Here is a 20,548-nt window from a genome sequence, read left to right on the forward strand (position 1 = left end):
AGAATTCACCCCACCTTTCATGTGTCCCAGTTGAAACCAGTGTTGTCCAGCCCTTAGCAAGTAACTGATCAGAGGTTTGCAGATACTAGGACTAATCTTCAGGGAACTAAATTGTACAAAATTCATGGAAATTCAGCAATTACTTACCCATTAGTTTTTGATATATCATGGACCAATTTGTTGTTTCATTCTGTCTTCCTGCTAGTGCTAGTTGAATCAAAGCAAGAGTGATCGGAACATTAGGGCTTATCTTCTGACTGTCACGGTCCAAACTGTGTCCCTGTTTGTTCCCGTGTGTGTGGAGAGGGTGTGGTTTCCCTTGCAGGCAGCAGCCTGATTGCTCTCACCTGGCCGTCCGACTCAGCTGTCCCTCATCATCTAATCAGGACACAGCTTATCTACTCCAGTCTCCCAGCAACTCACCGCCAGATTGTTTTCTACACCAGTGGTATTACATCCTCCTGGCTGCCCATTCAGTTATCCTGTCTGCGTGCAATTCCGTACTTTTTGTAACTAGTTTCTCTTGTGTTTCCAGTGCAATCCCTCGGCCATCATCCACCAGAGCTTCCCGCCAACCTGCCTGCTTCTTCCTGCATCATACCTGCCTGCCTTGTAATCAGTCCAGCCTCTCACTGCCTACCTCCACTCCGGACCTCCATAATCACCAAACCTGCCTGAGTCTCCGAAACAATAAACCATTTAAACATCTTCAGTCATTGCCTGCGCCTGGGTCCTGTTTAAAACATAATCCTAACACTGGCAACCATAACAACTGGAGATAATTGTATACAAAATAAGCCGTTGATGTTTCCCAAACTACAAAGTAATGGTCAGAAGGAGATTTAATATTAATGATGCTATATCAGCTGTGATTGAAGTCATTAAAAAATATCTTCACAAACGTCCTTCCGGCCAGAAAGTTTCTTGGAATGGCGGTATAATGTGCAGCCAATGAATGGTTTGATAATGAGTGGAAGAATAAAACTTGATAGATAAATATGGGCTAATTAGGGAATTAAAACTAAATGACTGCTACTTTTTCTTGGGACCATCTGGAATTCACCCAAGGATCCCTAAGTGATCCCTTTTTGCTGCTTTTAGAGGAAACACTTTTAAATATCCACTTTCAAAAGATTGATTGTGCCCCTAATTATGGACTAAGTGCTCGACTTTTATTCATGTGTGCCATTTCTTTATTTAAACTCTCTGAGCACACATTCAATATTTCCTGCTTCTGTGCCCTTCATTTCATTGACAGCTCTGTTTGCCCATCCTTCACGGTGCTATCAAGAAAGCAGCTGCGGTCTATATTTTCCTCCATTGCATCGGCAGGGGAGAGATGACAGCGATCAGACGAGAAGGGTTTGAGACAGCTGGGTTATAAAACCTATTGTGTCTTTCAGTCTAAGAAACATGAAATTGTTGTCTTGAGACCAAATGGGGTATTGTCTTCAGTTCTCATAGGAGTTTCTCTTGACCTATTGTAGCTTTTGCTCTATGGGGATTGAGCCTAATATGGGAAAGGCAATTACTGTAACTTTCAGTTGGAGAAAAGGAACAAAGATCAAAAGATGAAGACAAAATATGCCAAGCAAATCACTATTTTGGATTCAAAGGTGAAATATTATTAATCGTCCAACAGATACACTTTATCTTTATGAAAGAGTCATTTGTTTACTCAAAGACACTGCCGGTAATTTACCTGATCTGCTGTAGGTGTCAGAAAAAGCCTTCAAAACCACATTTCTATGTTTCATGGTCCTTCCTGCAGTGAAGATATAAACTGAGACATGAAAAACGCCCGAGGAAAGCTCTCTCATGGTTGTTTCTCAGCATGTCTCAATTTATGGTATTTGGAATCGAATACAGAATCTGATTGTTTGAGATGAGGTCTTAAGCCAGGGGGCAAGAGAAGAAAAAGGCAGGCAAAGGTTTGGAATCCAGACGATTGATGGACAAGATGAAAGATAATGAACATCCATAGCCCATGGTGTGGAAATAAGTTGGTGGATGAAGGCTAAAGTGTATCCAACCCTTTTTAAAAGCAGAGCACATACGCACAACTGAAAGTATGACCTTCAGTTGTGCCACTAGTAGTATTTCGCGGGTGGACATGTTACAAATATTTGATTTAGTTTGGCAATAAACTCAACACAGTTTAGTGTTGAGGCCTTGAGAATTGAAAACAACAGACTAAAGAGAACAAAACGTTATACCTGCTGAATTTGGTGTGTTCTTTGTTGCTGCTGAGTTAACTTTCATGGACCAGTAATTATATGATCATTAACAATTATAAAGGTTTTCGCTTGTATAATCACTAATTGCTTTCTCATTCTGCCTGTGCTGCAGCATTTCTATCCACTTTCTGCCCGAACCGTCTGCTCTGATTGGTTAGTTAAGGTGTGACATAGTGATATTATTATGTAATGTAAGTAAACAAAGAAGTCCAATCTTGGATTTGAGCTTTTGCAGACCATTTACATGCACGAAAACATACATAACACTAGAGGAAAGGATAAAACCCCGAAAGCATAACAGGGCCCGTTTTAGGTGGAGCCTTTTTAAAAGACTTTGTAAACTGCTGCTGAATAATATGTTGTATTACCTCATAATCTGAATCTGTAAAGTTACTAAAGTGAAATCAAACAAATAATATTAAGGTAGTGGAGCAACAACTACAATATTAGCTTCCAAAATGTAGTAGAGTAGAAGTAGAAACTAGCATACATTAACAATTAGCAGTTAAAGTACCTCAAAATTGTACTTGAGTACAATAGTTGAGTACATTTATCTAATTTACAATACAATACAATACAATCAAGCCAAGGATGAAAATGCCATTGTACAGTGATCAATTTAAAGGAGTAATGATCTTAAAAGTTTATAATACCCATGGTCAAAAAGTAACTAGCTATAGCCATATTTGTGCTGTTTGAATAAACTTGACATTCAACATGGTTGTCTTTCGGACCACAAAGGGTGTTCAACAGAGACGTTACAGAAAGTCAATAATACATGTGTACTCTTATAATTATTGAGGCCATTCAGGTATCAAACAGAGACATAATAACTTCTAGTGAGTTTAACAGTGCCAAAGTAGGATTTCCGATGAGAAACCATTTTCATGAATGGTTTCAAGGACTGTGTAAAATGTTAAACATGTAATGTTGTGCAGATACTGTAACAGCATAGTGTTATTTCTCAGCTCCCATAATTACAGATGTATGAGCTTCATATATCAGTAACGACCCAACTGACATGTTTATTCTCTCATGCAGATATATTCTTTTCCTCACATTTGAGTTGATTAATGCAATAAATCATACTAACAAGCTTTTCAACCCAACTGAAGTGCTTTGTGTCAAGCTGTTCTGGGGTTAGAACCACTAGTTTTTCAATTAAACAAGAAGGTTGGATTTTCCATACTGTGAAGACACTTTGTGAGGAAATGTTTCTTCCCACTTACTGGATCATTTTAATTGTCCAAATGTGTGAATGTGAATGACAGTCTGTACAAGTGAGTTAGCTTTGTAATGAACACTAGATCTGTGAAGGGTGTTCCCTCGATGCATGCTGGGATATACTCCTGACAGCCTCGGAATAGTTAAAAGCAGAGGAAGATAAATCCAGCTTGTTTTCCCAGCAGGTGGCAGCAGACACACATCGCTGTATGTTTGGAGGTGGCTGGGCATGTTTATGTAATTGTTGCTGGACATGCTGCAGTTATATGTCGATGCTAAAATGAAGCTCTACATTTCCCACGACATGGGAGATCAGTTTTGGCCCATAATTGTCACTGTCGGAATTTAACAAATTGCCATGTTAGGCAGTGTGTAGAATGTAATCAAGTGCATTTACTCAAGTATTTTGAAATACTTGTACATTAAATTAAGTATTTTGGTTTTATGCCAATTTTGACTTCTACTCCACTACATTTAAGAAGCCAATACTGTACGTTTTACTCCACTACATTAATCTGACAGTTTTAGTTACTTACAGATTACATTGAGTCGATGTAGTTACATTGAGTACATTTAGTTACATTCCACAGGTGCCTAAAAGTCACAATGTACTGACTCACCCCCGGGTGCACTTGTACATCACGGCAGGGATGTGATCAGTTTAACAGCTGAAAGGCAGTAAAACAGGATTTAATAAGGTGTTAAGATCATTTTGACATATACCTTTTTTCATAAAGTCTAAATCTTTTTTTGATGAATAGCGGTGTATATTGTATCCTCAGTATTGCGTAGGTATTATTATTGACTTTTACTGTAGAGTCAATCACCGTACATTTAAACTCTACGAGGAAGCCAAAAGTTCCCAAAGAAACCACATAAATCAAGTTATATTGGGAAGGAATTTAGTAAAAATGATGCATAACACATCTTAAAATATTTCTACTTGAAAAATGCGGTTGGCATAACCATCATGGACGCCACAGGGTTTATATTTCACTCATAAACTGAAGCTTCAATCAGAATATAAATGTAATCAAACGGCTATTAAAAGCTGTTCAGGGGGAAAAATATAGGAACATAGGATTAGGATATTGAAGATATGTGTCTTTACATATGTATCAGTTGTTATTTACATTCAAATGAATTTGTGATGTAATTTTTTGAAGAATTGGTAGGGACCCTCTTTAATGGTCACACATGCAGAGCACACAGCACACACAGTGACATTTGGCCTCTGCATTTAACCCATCCTAGTACCAGGAGTCTAGTACTAGGAGCAGTGGGCAGCTATTGCACAGCAATGGGGGTGGGGGGATGTCCGGTGCCTTGCTCAAGGGCACCACGGCAGGGCCCAGGAGGTGAACTGGGACCTCTCCAAGTAGCAGTCCACACTCCATATTTAGGTCTGTTCGGGGACTTGAACCGGCGACCCTACGGCTCCCAGTCCAAGCCCTTTCTGACTGAGCCACTGCTGGGATGTTTGGATCCCTAATGTTAAATGTTGTAAATATGTTACATATTGCATGGCATTGTGATTGGTGTTAGCATAAGATAATGGGTAGTGATATACAGGGATTTATTGAGACATGTTTCTAACTCATCTTAGCTGCAATGATGCCTGAAAGGAGCTTCCATGTTGTGCCGAGGCATGTGATTGGTCGGTATTTGAAAGTAATGCTCCCTCCTGGGAGGGAGCATTACCTCCTGATCAGTTGTGTTGGCTAGCGTCCACGGACTGCCGTCTGCTTCTTTAGTCAGTAGGTGATGGTCATATCAGGTGCCAGTGTTGTCCAGCTCACCAACACTTGTTCATGGATGCACAACAGGAAGAATCAATGAGGCACAGACCATCAGAGATGGCAAAAGTACACACATCCTTTACTCAAGTAGAAGTAAAGAAGTATGGGCTTGGAAATGTACTTAAGTAAAAATTATCAATAACTACCAACAGTTTTATAGAGTACCTGACCTCACTTTATATTAATAGAACAATAATGTCATTGTTAAATGTCTTTCTTTTTGGTGTCTATATACGCTGGGATCCGGAGTCATGGATGATCCTGCGGTCCTGTGTTCTGGATCGGGAGCCCTGGATCGCGAGTCGTGGCTGTGGTCCTGGATCATCGGTCCTGGATGGATATCCTCGTGGATTCATCTTCTTATTATACACACATGCATTTCCAAACACTTGGACTACCTATGTTGCAAATGTATTATCTTTTCAATTTACACACGGCATCTATTGCACGTCTGTCCGTCCTGGGAGAGGGATCCCTCCTCTGTTGCTCTCCCTGAGGTTTCTCCCATTTTTCCCTTTAAACTGGGTTTTCTCCAGAAGTGTTTCCTTGTACGATGTGAGGGTCTAAGGACAGAGGGTGTCGTATTGTCATACTGATATTCTGTACACACTGTGAAGACCACTGAGACAAATGTAACATTTGTGATATTGGGCTATATAAATAAACATTGATTGATTGATTGATTGTTAGCTAATGAATGTTTCCATGCTGAACAACGGCAACATGACAACGTTTTCATTGGTCCCTCTTCTTTAGAGAAGACCAGGAAGTGATCGATACACGGATCGTGTTCAAATCAATAGGCACGCAATGACTCTAATCTAATAATGATCACGCCACCAAAACGCAGATTAAAACTAAAGTAACCAGCCTGTTTGGAAAATGTAAGAAGTAAAAGTAAAAAGTTGTCAGAAAAATAAGTAGTGGAGTAAAGTACTGATACCAGAACAATTTACTTAAGTACAGCAACAAAGTAATTGTACTCCAATACTTCCCACCTCTGCAGACCATATTAGCCCAATGATTTAAATAATTTCTCAATTTGGGATGTAAAAAGTATCTATATATCAACTATATGAATGGTAATGGCGTGCCATGTATACTGACTGTCTAAGGGGCCTCTCTACACAGTCTGCACATGGATATTTCAAAACCCAACACCTCTGTACAGATCAGCCTTTTCCTGCCACTGGTATGATTTCTTGATATCAGCCACCTCTTATATGTGTTGGTGGTACATGCCATGCAGGGGCTTGTCCTACTTGATGGAACCTTTGGGTCTTCCATTGAGTTTCTGCTGCCTGAACCATTTACTAAGCATGTCATCACTTGCCACCATCTTTATTATGCTCACTAGTCTTCGACCACATAGACTTTCACAGGGTAACAAACCAATGGTGCCCCAGATTTTAAACGTACCTATCGTCTCTCGTTGGTCCGCTGCCCTTGTGTTAAGGTTATCTGTGCCTCGGGCATGGAACCCAATCTGGGAGTTGAATGGTGATGACGTCCCTCCACTGACCTGTTTTCCTGGATCAACCTTCTCGCAGCATCTTGTTGCACCTCATTACTCTTTAGTTGTGTTATCAGTTTGCGCTTGCGGGTATTGGATAACTCAGCTAGAAGTTATTTACAAGTAAGGCTAGATGTTGACTTTCGAGGTATCCATGGGTCCCATATCTTCTTTATGTAACCCCTTTCCCCTCGGGTCACTTGCGAAGTAGCATTCCAGTAGTTTCTGCCCTAGATATAACACCTAACGCGGACCTTGTTGACCTCTGAGCTGGTATGACTCTTTTACTGCATGAGGTAAGCAGATAGTAGAAGGTAGCTCAGTTTTAGCGCAATGCCCTTTAAGGCCCCCTATGGGAAAAAGCTAATTCTGCTCTGATTGGTCAGTGTTTACTGGTCTAATGCAATGACCCTTCCAACTGGGGAACACCTGTGTCTGACGGTTGCTCTACTCTATGTATTGTTTATTTCATAACATCACAATATTACGGAAGTTGTGACGGCTCATTTAAACACAATAATTCTAGATTTAGAATGTGTGCATTTCTCACTTTGTAAGATATGGCACCTTTTAGGAACCCAAATAGCAGCACATGGAAGGCGGACTCTGAGTACTGCACTAAATATGTCTAATTCAGACTGCATGGCCTTCTTCTTGTGATATATTGTTGTAACCATTGGACCACAGACAATATACTGTATTTCAAGCTCAACCCATGTTTACTCAGGTGGACGGATATGGTTTATTTGGCAAGGCTCTAATGCGGCATAGAACATTTGAGCCAGTTGACAAGGGATTTCTTAATGGGCAGACACACTGTTCGAGTGTTTGCTATTTAGTGAGTGGGCAGTGGCCCAAACACTGGGTCTGCCTTTTTTCTGCCGCCCTCAGCTGTTAACTTCAATAATAAGAGGCTCCACTGATGAGAATAAATCCCCACAAACATTTCAGTAACGGCATAACATCCCCCGCAACTTATTATTCCACTCACTTCATTGAACAATCAACCAATCTGACAGAGGGCTAATGAACACACTTAACTCGCTCTCACTCCCTTTGTGTGTGTTTGTAATTGGTTATCATGTCCTATTTTTCTTTTTGCCACTAATTATCAGTTGTGTGAAGAGAGTGCCTCCCAACACACACACACACACACACACACACACACACACACACACACACACACGCACACACACACACACACACACACACACACACACACACACACACACACACACACACACACACACACACACACACACACACACACACACACACACACACACACACACACACACACACACACACGCACGCACGCACAGTGTTCTCTCCAGAGTCTTGGGCCGCCACAACAACATTACAGCCGATATGATCGTCCCGCTCGGAGCAGTGGACCGGCTCAGCTCCCAGGAAACCGCGCAGAGCAGATAAATAAAACGAAGGTCCAGACACTATCTCCTGCCCTCAGCATTTAGAAATCCTTTTCCACGTGTATCTGTATGTTCTCGGCAAATATGGCAGCCGCTGGACAGCTGAGCGAATAATCTATTCTGTGTGGGGAAAATGTAGCGGAGTCTCACTTAGGCTTTTTGTGGCGGGCTTCCTGTCGTAGGATTAGGTCCTGGAATTGGACCCTGTTACACTACAGGAACACAATTATTTTCCTCAGCTAAATGCTTCTACAAAGAAGACTACAGAGGGACACTGATGGTCCCCGACAGGATAGCTAACTACACTAGGGTCACTAAAGGAATTGAAAAGAAGTGTCTCTTTTCTTTGTGAAATCCTCTTTTTACGATGACTTTCAGCTCCGTTTGATTAGGTAATAGAGATTAATATTATCCTTTAGCCGTCTGGCATTTACAATTATAGCCCACAACAATGCAGCACTGATTGTGTGGATTTTTCAGAGGCATGTAAGAATTACTGGCCTTTAAAACATCATGCAAAAATAAATTAGGAACAAGGACTAAATATGACAGAACAAGGTTGTGGAGGTGAACATTAACAACGGTCAAATCACTCTCGAAAGAGGGTAAAGAAAAAAGGAAACACCACAACAATCCCCTGAATACAGATTGTCTTCCTTGTTTTCCCACCAAGCCCGAGACGCCTTAAACAGACAGCTCTAACTCCTTTCTTTCCTTAAATTGCTCACAGTGTGAAGTGTTGCTTGGCCTCCGATGGTTTAGAAGATGTTGCGATGTGTTTGCTCAAAATAACATAATACATTTTTGAAAATGCAACAAAGAAAATAGGCCTTTACAATATTCAAAAGAAATAGGCAAAACTCAAATAAAACAAACAATTTAGGAATTCTTTCTTTCGTGAAAATGCTTATAAAATCACAACTTAAAGGGTACTTGTACGGTTTGTATGCACGTGTACGGTACGATTAAAAACTGTTCCTCGACGGCGTCTCTCAACAGGTTGCCCATCACTGTGGCTTTAGCACAGGCTCCGTGGGAATTGTAGTCCTTTATAGTGCGTTGACTACAGACGTCACAATTGGGTGGCCTTTCTTATCAAATCAAAATACTGGCTCTAACACAGATGATGGTCAGATTGGTGTAATATCCATCCATCAATCCATCCATCGTCGACCGCTTATCCTGAGTGTGGTCGCGGAGGAAGCCCTTCCAGCAGAGGGCCCTAAACTTCCCTTTCCCAGGCCACATCAACCAGCTCTGACTGGGGGACTCCAAGGCGCTCCCAGGCCAGCGTGGAGATATAATCCCTCCACCCGGTCCTACATTATTCAACTCAAAGAAAATATTCCTTGCTTGTTACATTCTTACAGCAAAGGTAATCCTTTCCATCGTGGAAATATCATAAATAATGTTTAACCATTTTCTAGTAAGGGTTTTCCTGCTAGCAGCACTCTGGGTCCGAAAACAAATATTCGTCATCAGAGTAAAGATGTCCTCGTGGTGAACCACCCCAATATAAATGTATTGAATCTGAAACATTGTGTGCTAAACTCCTTGAACAGCAGTGAGTTTGTGGCGTTCATTTTGACAAGCAGTGCGTATATTTTAAATGTGCTGGAACATAACTGTTTTATTTATTTGTTGCCAAGTACCTGCAGGCTGTTAGAGTAGCATGTGAATGTCAATAGGAGAGGGGCCATTGGGCTGCATGCTTAGTAGTGCCCTTGAATGATTACTGTCTGCTATTAGGCAATAGCAGACAGCATGTCACCAAAAAGCAAGACAAGAAGTGATTGCAAAGAAGATGTTCTGACTAATAATGGCCCGTTTACCCCCGCTCTCCTCCCCCCTTCCCTCCCTGCCTCGCACTGAGCTCTCGTTTGCCAACAATGCAGAAACAAGAACTGAATGGTCACCAAGAGGCAGCTCAAACATGTCCGACTTTCATTGCAGTGTCCGCCATCAACCAGCAGGCCGCTTTAATGATCCGTCTCTGCCATCCATTCCCCGCTGCCTGTGAAGTGTAAATACCTCTTGTGTAATTTACCCTGAAGATCCCATTTACTAATTACCCCTACTAATCCTCCCCCCCGCCACCACCCCCGACTTGCTGAAACCAACTCCCGCTGCAGGTCTCCCCCTGTTACACTATGGATTCTCTGTCGGCTTTCTATGGGGAGATCGAACTCTAATTAAGATTGTTAATGAAGATTTAATTTTCCACTTGAAATGAGCCAGTGAACTCAGAGCGGAACGCACGAGGCGGGAGGCGCCAGAGAAGAGGAGGGAGAAGGAGCAGATGGACAATAGGAACAGAGCCAGTTAAAAAAGGAAATACGCTCGGACAGGTGGTGTTAAAAGTGAACTGTAACTTCGGGGCGGGAAGTAACATCCACAAAGTTGAATTACTGAGGAAATTCAACTTGCTGGGGTTTTCAATCTGCTTTTAAAGCGTATATGTACTTAAGATGCAAAGATGCAAAGATGCACAGGCGCAGACACACACAAGCACTCACACTGTGCTGAGTAGCCAGAGGGATTCTGTGTCAGTAAGGTTCAAACAGAATGAGGAATCTCCATCTTCTTGAATTCACACACACACACACACACACACACACACACACACACACACACACACACACACACACACACACACACACACACACACACACACACACACACACACACACACACACACACACACACACACACACACACACACACACACACACACACACACACACACACACACACACACACACACACACACACACACACACACACACACACACACACCAACTCGTATGTCCTGTGATGCAATCCTGCAGCATATGGAGTGTGAGTAGCTCTCCAGTGCAGTGTCCTTCCCTGGTGTATAGTCTTAACACAGTTCATTTTCATCTCCAGCCCCGCCATTATAATATGATCAATTATGCATGCTGTAATTATTGACAATGCCATGACAGCAGCGACTCACCTCTGTAGGGTGCTGCAATGCCGTGTTGATGCTGAAGGCAGAGGGATAAACACACATATTGGAGTCGTACATCGATAATAATGTTTATCAGTTTCCTGACAGGGGGTTAACGCCGGCTGAAGCTCCGTTTTGCCTCCAACTGACTACATATCCTCTTTAGATACATGCTGCTTCCGTAGGGGGGCACGCCAGCTTCATGAATCTCATACGGACACACAAGAGATGGCAAGGCGCTTTTCCTTGGCGCTCAGCAGAACCAGCTCTAACCCAATCACAAATAGGGTTTTATGTAATGAAACAGACTTGCATATTAACTGCTAATATGGTTCCCTCTATCCCTTCCCTCTCCCTCTGTTTCTCTCCCTCTCCTGACTTGAGGCGGGTATTATCATTGTAATCAAGCGCAGACCCAGCTAACACGATCATTCTCTAAACCATCATGTAGAAATAATCCCCTCCTTCATATTTGATTATTGTAATAAATCTTTTTAACCAGCTATTCAGTCACACAGCAATGGCCCACATGTCCCCGATCCATCATTCAGCCAGGACGAAGGCTGCAGGATGAAAGGAGAGCTGCAAAGGTTGGTAAAGTGGCCTTGTGTTATTTGGTCTCAGCTGTCAGGTGTGCTCTATTCACCGGTGCTCTGAGTTCAACATGCCCTTCTCTTCCTTCTTTGTTCGCGGTGAATAAACAGAAGACTCCCCTCGTCCATCTGAAGGCCTGATTGCTCTGCTGAACTCACAGTCTGTCCTTCTCTCACTGACCTCGCCTCCCCCCGACGGGTTGGATCAGACCAGACAAGGTGTTCTTTCTTTCTGCAATCAGACACACACACACACACACACACACACACACACACACACACACACACACACACACACACACACACACACACACACACACACACACACACACACACACACACACACACACACACACACACACACACACACACACACACACACACACACACACACACACACACACACACACACACACACACACACACACACACACACACACACACACACACAGGAGAAAGCACAGAAGGGGTCTGACTCATCTCTTTGAAATAGTTCCTTTTTTATTCAAATTTACAAAAAGAAAAAGTACAACAGAAATAAATACACTTTGTTCAGAACGCAATTGTGGAATTGTATCAACATCGTGCAGGAGCAATGAAGTCACCCGGGGGGCACAGAACCAATAGGGTCTACTTGTTTGGAGTTAATATACTTATACTTATCTTATCCTGCACCCTTAAGCTATATTTCAACTAAGATATCTACTCGCATCGTTCTTTTCTGCTAGTGACGTCAGTATTCTCAGTATCAAGAAGGTTTTTGTTTTGGACAGAGTGCTTGGCAAATGACCTGACCAGACCAATGTCGTCAGCCAGTGTGGGTTGAAGCTAGTTGAACGAGTACACAAAAGAGTGTTGGAGTGCTGCAAAGACTGCAGGCTTATTTTGTGTTTAAAACAACGGATTCAACTAATCAAGCTTTTGATTGAACACATGGGGGGTGGTACAATCAGCTGCGTCAAGTGGTTTAGTCAGCGAAGCATTTCAGAACTCAGAAATAAGCCAAATCAGGAGAATCATCACTTGGATGTTGACCAATCAGCCAGAGTAGAGCTTTGAATTAGACCAATCACCAGAGATGGAACACCTGGAACAAATCAAAGGCTCTAGAATACACCATATGATTGGAAGGCCAGAAAGGCCAGTTATGATTAACAATGCTAATTGCTTTTGCTATTGGCGGCCCGTGAATTGGAAAAACGTTTGTAAAACTTAGGATAGCTGAATTGTGTCGTGAGAGACAGCTACTCGGAAGGTTGGCCCATTCCACATAAACGCTAAGGAAACATTGTCAAAATGATGCTTCGACAAAGCAACACATTAGTGGGCTTATCAACTATACTCATTCTCATCACAAATTGTTCAAGTCATTTTAGGTGTACAAGTGAAATCACCATAAGAGACATCAACGTTATCCCTCTATGGGATATCCTGTGACAGTTCTCCCCAATAGAATAATGCTTACATCATAATTCTGGTGTATTACAACTTGACAAGTCGGTATTTTAGAATCCAGATGTGCAGGTCTTTGAGCAAGACACATGAAACGACCTGGTGTAAATGGGGTCAAAATGATTGTTATCATTTCTCTCTTTTTATTCTCTCAAATGTCTGGGAAACAATGGTCCCGATGGTTCTTATCTTATTCTAGGAATGCCGTGTGCACGCAGAACTAAGGCAAGTTCAGTGGATCAGATTTAAACCTGGACATAGGTCAGGAAACGTTGATATCTTTTGGTAACAGACATTTTTTGTAATAACTTGATCGCTCCATGTTATCTTCAGAATACCTGTGACTGGCCTGACATTCCAGTGCCAAGCTCTAAATATTGGAAACATATATTAAAGTAAGACCCACGTTGTAATAAACCGGAATGTTCCTAATGTTGGCACTGAGTATGCTGATGTCAGTGCATTTCCATTTGGATTGTTGTTACACAGCTGCTGAAACGTAATGGTAGCTTTCAGGTATCGAGTTAAGCTCTATTACTTAATAACCAAGAACACCCCAAGGTTCTGCACCCCTCACTCTTCTACGGTCATTGTGCGTTATCTTTTACAATGGTCCTTGTCCATTTGCAACCGTGGCACTGTATGGACAAGTCTGTGGCTCAGCTAAAGGGTATAGAGTTGTGTTTGGGTTTTGATTAAGCCCAAGACTTCCTGATTGATTAACTAAATGTTGACAGAAGACGACAATATTATGGGCAGACCAAACTGGTGGCATGTGGGTGGCTTTACAGTGAACCAAATGGCGACATTTCGGTAATGGCACCCCACAAGCGTCCACATTCTGGTTAGGGGGTGAGGACGAAACGCCCTAGGACTCCTACAAATCTGAGTCTACGGTCATTATTTTACAAAATTAGACTTGATCAAAGCAGAATGCTGGTTCTTGAGTTGCATTGCCTGAAATGCAGGAAAGATTACATTTGATAGACATTATTAAAAACCATACTCTCAAAGGTACAGTTTATTATATTTAATAAGAGATAAGTAACCGTCTTTAAATCTTTAATCTGTGTCTCTCAGGCTGTGCAGCACTGACGGAGCATATTAGAAATTACATTTTATTGTATCACTTTGGCTGAATAATAATTTAGATTTGGGGGAAAATATACTGAATTTCTGTTGTATGCCCATTAGGGGTGTTTCTCCTCACCACATGAAGTGTTTCCTCCCACTGGGATCCTCGATAGCAGAAGCTTCATGTTACCAATATTTTGCACAACAAATCTCTGCTGGAGGCCACATGTATTATTGAGTGCCTGGCTTGTCCATCGCAGATGAGCGCTACCACAAAACAACCCTGCTCACTTATTACACAGGTGGAGAATACATAGTGCTGTTTTCAGTCCAGGATCCATTTGAGTAAATCCATTTCTAATCTACAGTACATACAGATAGTACCAACAGTACTCCATTTGGATTTTTTCACTTATTTTATATACTCTCTTTTAGGAATAATATTCAGTGGTATTTACATTTGAAATGTTTTTACATACAGTTATATATTTTTTTTTAATTGACATCTTATAAAACAAATGTAATCTTTGACATGATTCATCTATTATTAAACATCACATGGTATAAAAGTGCATTCCAGCTGAAAACTCCAGCTCATTTGCATCCTGACCTTTAAACGAGAGTCTCTGCGGTGTTCTAATATATCTTTCATTGGGGAAGTGTTCAGAATGGGTTTCATTGCCTCTTTAGGTTGTCATGCATACTGTCCTAAAGATGTGTAGAGTGCGACTCGAGTGGGTGATAACAAATAGGAGACTTTCTTCCATAAAAACATTTAAGAGATGAATAATAGGGTGTTCATTACTTTGTAACGTAGATGGAATTCTAGTGGATGTGTTTTTTTTCTTTTCAAATTTACTGTAGTACAATCAAAGCCTTATCATCATTTATTTTGTGTCTTGTGTGTTTGTGTGTGCGTCTTTGTAAACATACCAACACTCGACTACAAAAAGCTGCAGGAATGACAGGGGCAGGGGTTGTGGGGCTCACGTCCCTAACACATTGAAATCGTTCACAATGTCTGTGTTCCTTGTGGGCGGAGAGGAGGGGGAATCTTTTGCAGGATTTAAATGATTTATCATTTTCATTTGGAATGAAGTAGTGAGCTGAATAATTCACTTTTCTGCCACTGCAGATGGAACAGTTTCTGTACAATATTCTCACTTTCCCCCATCACTTCTCTCTCAACACATCCGTAGACTTTATATTCAAATACATATTTCATTCGGTGTGTTATCCTACTTTATCAACTCGCTTTGTATTTGTTCACTCTTGCACATTGTCCCGAAAACTAATGTTGCAGCTAGCGTATCATCAGTCACCAGTCCCGTCTTGAAATCGTCCCTGGGTTTCATGACTCCTCCTTCTTTGTTAGATATGCACCCATAGAAGTGCGATTCTGCACCATTCGCAAACACTCCCATATCCTCTCACAGACTTCTCCACGCACAAAGCGCGGACCCGCACGGCAACAACACTTCCCGTGTCCTGCCGCTTGATCATTCCGTATACGTGAGAGTTGAATTAAATCGAGCCTTGGATGTTTGGGTTGTTTTTCTTTGTCCAAAGCATTTAACAAATTGTTGCTGCCCCGATCCGAAGCAGTCTCTGCATTGTCTCAGTGTCTGTGCTCAACCATATCAGCGTCTCAACACTTATTGCTTTAAATTACATCAATCACTCCCTCCCCTGCCCTCGCACTCTCCTCCCTCCTTGGCTCGTTTCTCTCTGTCTCTTGTGATTGCTTTGCCTCTTCATCTTTCTCTCCTTTAACTTCTCTTCACATTACTCTAGCTCTGGTTGCCTTTTCATCATCCCCCCATCCCCTCCCTCTCTCTCTTACCCCCTTTGCCCCTTATTTGTTTCGTTTCTATCGTTTCCTCAGTCTTTTCCCTTTTCCCCAGCCTGCTCCCCTTCCTCTTTCTTCTCCGGCTCATCTCTCTTTTCCTTCTCCGTTTTGGCACCGACTTCATCTGTTTCCTCTTTTTCTTTCTCCCTGTCTGTAAAGAGTTGAGCTAATTTATGGAACTGGGGTCCCCACTCCTCCAGCCCGGCCCCCCACTCTTCCTTCTCCGCATCCTTCTCTCCTTCGCTCTCCAGGGAGCTGAGGGACCCGGCCCGGGACCCTGTGCCCTCCAGGCCGTACACCTGCACAGAGTCGTACGGTGGCTGCGACGGGTCAAAAGTGACCTGGGCGAGACGCAGGCGGAGGAACTCGCCCACCCTCAGTGCTAGGGAGGGACCCCCCGGCCCCGGAGCTCCTCGGGCAGCATCCATTCCCGGAACCCAGCCGGACCCGAAGCCCATCACCCCTCCGTATGCTCCCCGAGGCTGCCCATGGAAGGGGAAAATCTGGGGGGTTATATCCCTTCTTCCTAAAACATACCCCCCTAAACCCATCCGATCACGCCAGTCCCCGATCATCCCAGCAGCTTCTGGGTAAACGGATGATATCCCTCCGCCATCCCTGTCCTGTCTCGCCATCACAAAGTTGCTCCCCATTTCTAGTCCTCCTCTCCCCAAGCTGCCGGGATAGTCCCTGTGTCCGTTCACCTCCCCCTGGAGGACAGTGGCGTAGTTCCGCGCACTCGCAGGATGCTGTCCATCTGGGTGTGTTCGCCCACTTCCATTTCCATTTCCCCCTCCTCCGCTGGAGTCATATTCAGCATGACCGGAACCCATGCGTTTCGGGGACAAGCCCCCTCGGGAGGCCCTGCGCCCCGAGAGGGGGAGGGTAGACGAGTCGCAGACCCAGCCTCCTGCGGCGTGACCCTGGCCCCCCATGGAGCCAGATCTGGTCATGACGAGGTGATGCTCCCTGGGTAATGTCTCCGACTGCACCTGGAGGGAACGTAGGCGAGCACGAGTGGTTTCAGTTCGGGGTTGGGGTAGAGTGTGGTACTGTTAGGTTTCGTTGAGATAAAATGGGATGAATTTGGGATAAAGTAAGACGGGGGACAAACATAAGGGAAGCAGGGCGAACATATGATGACAAAAAAACATGAATGGGAGACGGAAGAAGAGAGTGGAAGAAAGGCAGAGTTGGAAGAAGCCATAGATATTAATTGAACACTAGAATGAGCTAACACTGCACTGTGAAGGGGAGATGGAGAGGGAAGTGATCGAGAGATAAAATATTGGAGAAATTAAAAAAGGAAGGGTCTAATAAATAAAACAAAACCAAGAAAAAGATAATGAACAGCAGGATATAAATGTGCTGACACGTTTGAATCATTATCACCCTCCAGCATTATACAGCATTAGACTGTCTGCCATTGCAGGACTGTGGCGTAGTGATGAAGACTATGATAGCGTTGCAATCACTTTAATAATAAAGCATATCAGTATGGTCACAAACGTAATTATTATTTTACACTTGCTTAATTACTTTCAAACTAACCCATTTAATAATTGAGCCATTCATTCATCTTTAATGCCTTTTTCTCATGCAGCAATCTATCATTAATAAAGTCAATCATTCATTTTAATTCATTTTAGGCGCAACGTCTATCACATTTTTGCCCTCGCTGAAACATCCATCCATCTATGCATTTACCCATCTATCAATCAATCCATCTGAACCAATCCATCCATCTGTTTATGCATAGGTCCATCCATCCTTTCATCCATCCATCCAAACCCATCCATCCATTCATCCATCCAAACCCATCCATCCATCCAAACCCATCCATCCTTTCATCCATCCATCCAAACCCATCCATCCATCCATCCAAACCCATCCATCTATCAATCCATTCATCTGTCCTTCTACCCACCCAACCACCCTTTTATCCATCTGTCCATCCATCCATCCATCCAAACCCATCCATCCATTCATCCATCCATCCATCTATCAATCCATTCATTTATCCTTCTACCCACCCAACCACCCTTTTATCCATCTGTCCATCCATCCATCCAAACCCATCCATCCATCCAAACCCATCCATCCAAACCCATCCATCCATCCAAACCCATCCATCCAAACCCATCCATCTATCAATCCATTCATCTATCCTTCTACCCACCCAACCACCCTTTTATCCATCTGTCCATCCATCCATCCATCCATCCATCCATCCATCCATCCATCCATCCATCCAAACCCATCTGTCAATCGCCTATTAACATTTCTCTACAAAATCAATGTGAGGCATTATTACTTCTGCTTTATATGTTGGCCTGTAAAAGCCAGAAGGCCATTGCACGCTTGTCATAGCATATTTGGGGTCAAATTAGATTGAATGATGCTCCCATATTGTGCATTTGGTGTGAAATAGGTCAGATTGTTTCTTACCCAGTCCACATCTTGACTGCCGTTCACTTTGTCCTCACTGCTCCCCTCGGTGCAGTTGCTCGCAGTTCCAGTCCCTCCACCTCTCTCACGACTGTCATTGGTCCTCGGCGTCCCTCCATCCGACGTGCTAACCCCGCTTTGGGGTCCAGTTCCGTCACGGCTTCCCGTTCGACTCCCCGTGCGGCTGCCCGTGCTGAGTTCTGTTGGAGTGATGTACACCGCCCCGGAATCCATGGCCCCCACCATAGCCGCCTGGTTTTGGATGACCAGAGAGTGGTCTGGCTGGCCCCCAGGGTAGCGGTATCCCAGCTCGGCAAGGGCCGGTTCAAATGTTCCACCTGGTGTGCGGCGGAGAACGGGTAACGTGTGGCTGCTGTAACACAGGCGGCCATAGAGAGGTCCTCCAGGTCCTGAGTAGTTGTGTTCAACGCCCGGATTCTGAGCCCAGCTATAGGTTCGAGCTTTTTCTTGGTTATGATGGGCATAACGTCTGTAAGACACAAGGACACATATATTTCATTCAACTTTGGTAAATCCAGTCAGATTGTGTGGGATCTTTTCCTATCTGACAGTGAACAATATTGCATTATATCCACATATTAGGGTATTTCTGTTCAGCTGTGTCCAGATTAGGAAACATTTTCAGGTGTGACAAATATAATTGAAGGGGTTTTGCAGAGATTTAATTTAGCATACATCTGGGCAACTTCTGTAGAAAAAAAAAAGACAAAAGTTGTGCAACAAAGGCCAAGATAACCTGACTTTTAAAAACTGAAAAACAAACTGTTGTATTGCAGTTCTGGTGAATTGTAGTCACAAAGCCAAATCCAAGTCAGAGTTACTTTCTCACACTTAACAAGAGCTTGTCTCAGAGCCACAGAAGACAATATGGAGCCGCTGCTACAGCCATGACAACTGGAATAGAAATGTATGTGGAAATGTGTTGAAGAGCCTCTGTATTTTACAGAGGCAATGCAACAGAACCATAAAGTACAGCTTCATAGTTCCCATAAAGTTGAACTAACCTCTGCTCTGCGACACACAGTAAAAGATACATTAAAAACTTCACAAAGGTATTGTTTATTGCATGGATATTGCATTGGATTGCAAATAGATCCAAAGGGTTTTTCATGTTGTTTTGTCCACCTCCATAAATTGCGAGAAGCAATTTTCGATGAACTAAATGCAGCCTTTGTGCTTGTTTATGGCCTCTCTATACATGGCTTGCATGAATTCATCCGAGCTAATTATTAGTCCAAAGGCAATCACAATGTTTCACTGAAACATCAAAGTGGCTGCACAGAACTCTCTGATGTAGGAGACCATGAACGGGCTTTAACAAATGAGCACAACAAAGTGGTCTCCAGGGACTGAAGGGCTTGATAGCCTTCTGTCTCAGCAGTTTGATCGGTGACTGATTATGATCAGGGAATAAAGACTTGATCAGTTACTTAAGAGGTTCAATTAAGTGTTGGACCGAGATGAAAGCTTTTACTCTGAAGGGCTAAATTGGTTTCCTCCCTCCACTTCCTTTTAGCAGATAACATGAGGCCAGCCATGTGTGTTTGAGGCAATTAAACAACAAGAGTTATATATATATATATATGTGCATGTGTAAACAAACCCTCCCATACACACACATTCAAGGTTTCCTATCATGCTTTTTTTAGGCATATATTATGGGTCTCAGATATATAAAAAAATAAAAACATGTCTATGATGAAAAAGCTAATGGCTGCTCAGAATTCTACCGAGAGATTCTCAGCTAAGGCGGTGTTTACACGAGAACGAAACGGGTTGTATCTACTACTTTTCTCTCGTGTATAGCCCGTTCATTCACACAAGGCCGTAACGGAACCGCGGAAACGGACCCCGCAAACGATAACGGGTCCCAAGGTGGATAGATCTGCAAACGGAACGTTTTGGGGGGCCAAACGGCTCCGTGTGTACGTCCTACA

General features: G+C 42.9%; 2 protein-coding genes across 2 annotated transcripts in view; one reads left to right on the top strand and one right to left on the bottom strand.

Moving 5' to 3' along the window:
• LOC117461967 (zona pellucida sperm-binding protein 3-like) overlaps positions 1-20,548 on the top strand; it is a 526,690-nt gene that overhangs the window by 297,637 nt on the left and 208,505 nt on the right. The window lies entirely within an intron of this gene.
• The window catches only part of LOC117462340 (uncharacterized), an 83,414-nt gene continuing 75,130 nt past the window's right edge, over positions 12,265-20,548 (bottom strand). Inside the window, exons 9-10 of the mRNA XM_034104526.2 lie at positions 18,591-19,080; positions 12,265-17,134 (exon numbers count right to left, since the gene is read on the bottom strand). Coding sequence (XP_033960417.1) covers positions 16,175-17,134; positions 18,591-19,080 — 1,450 coding nt within the window. The 3' untranslated portion in view covers positions 12,265-16,174. The remainder of the gene's footprint in view (positions 17,135-18,590; positions 19,081-20,548) is intronic.

Source organism: Pseudochaenichthys georgianus, chromosome 17 (assembly GCF_902827115.2).
Source record: "Pseudochaenichthys georgianus chromosome 17, fPseGeo1.2, whole genome shotgun sequence".
Taxonomy (NCBI): Eukaryota; Metazoa; Chordata; class Actinopteri; order Perciformes; family Channichthyidae; genus Pseudochaenichthys; species Pseudochaenichthys georgianus.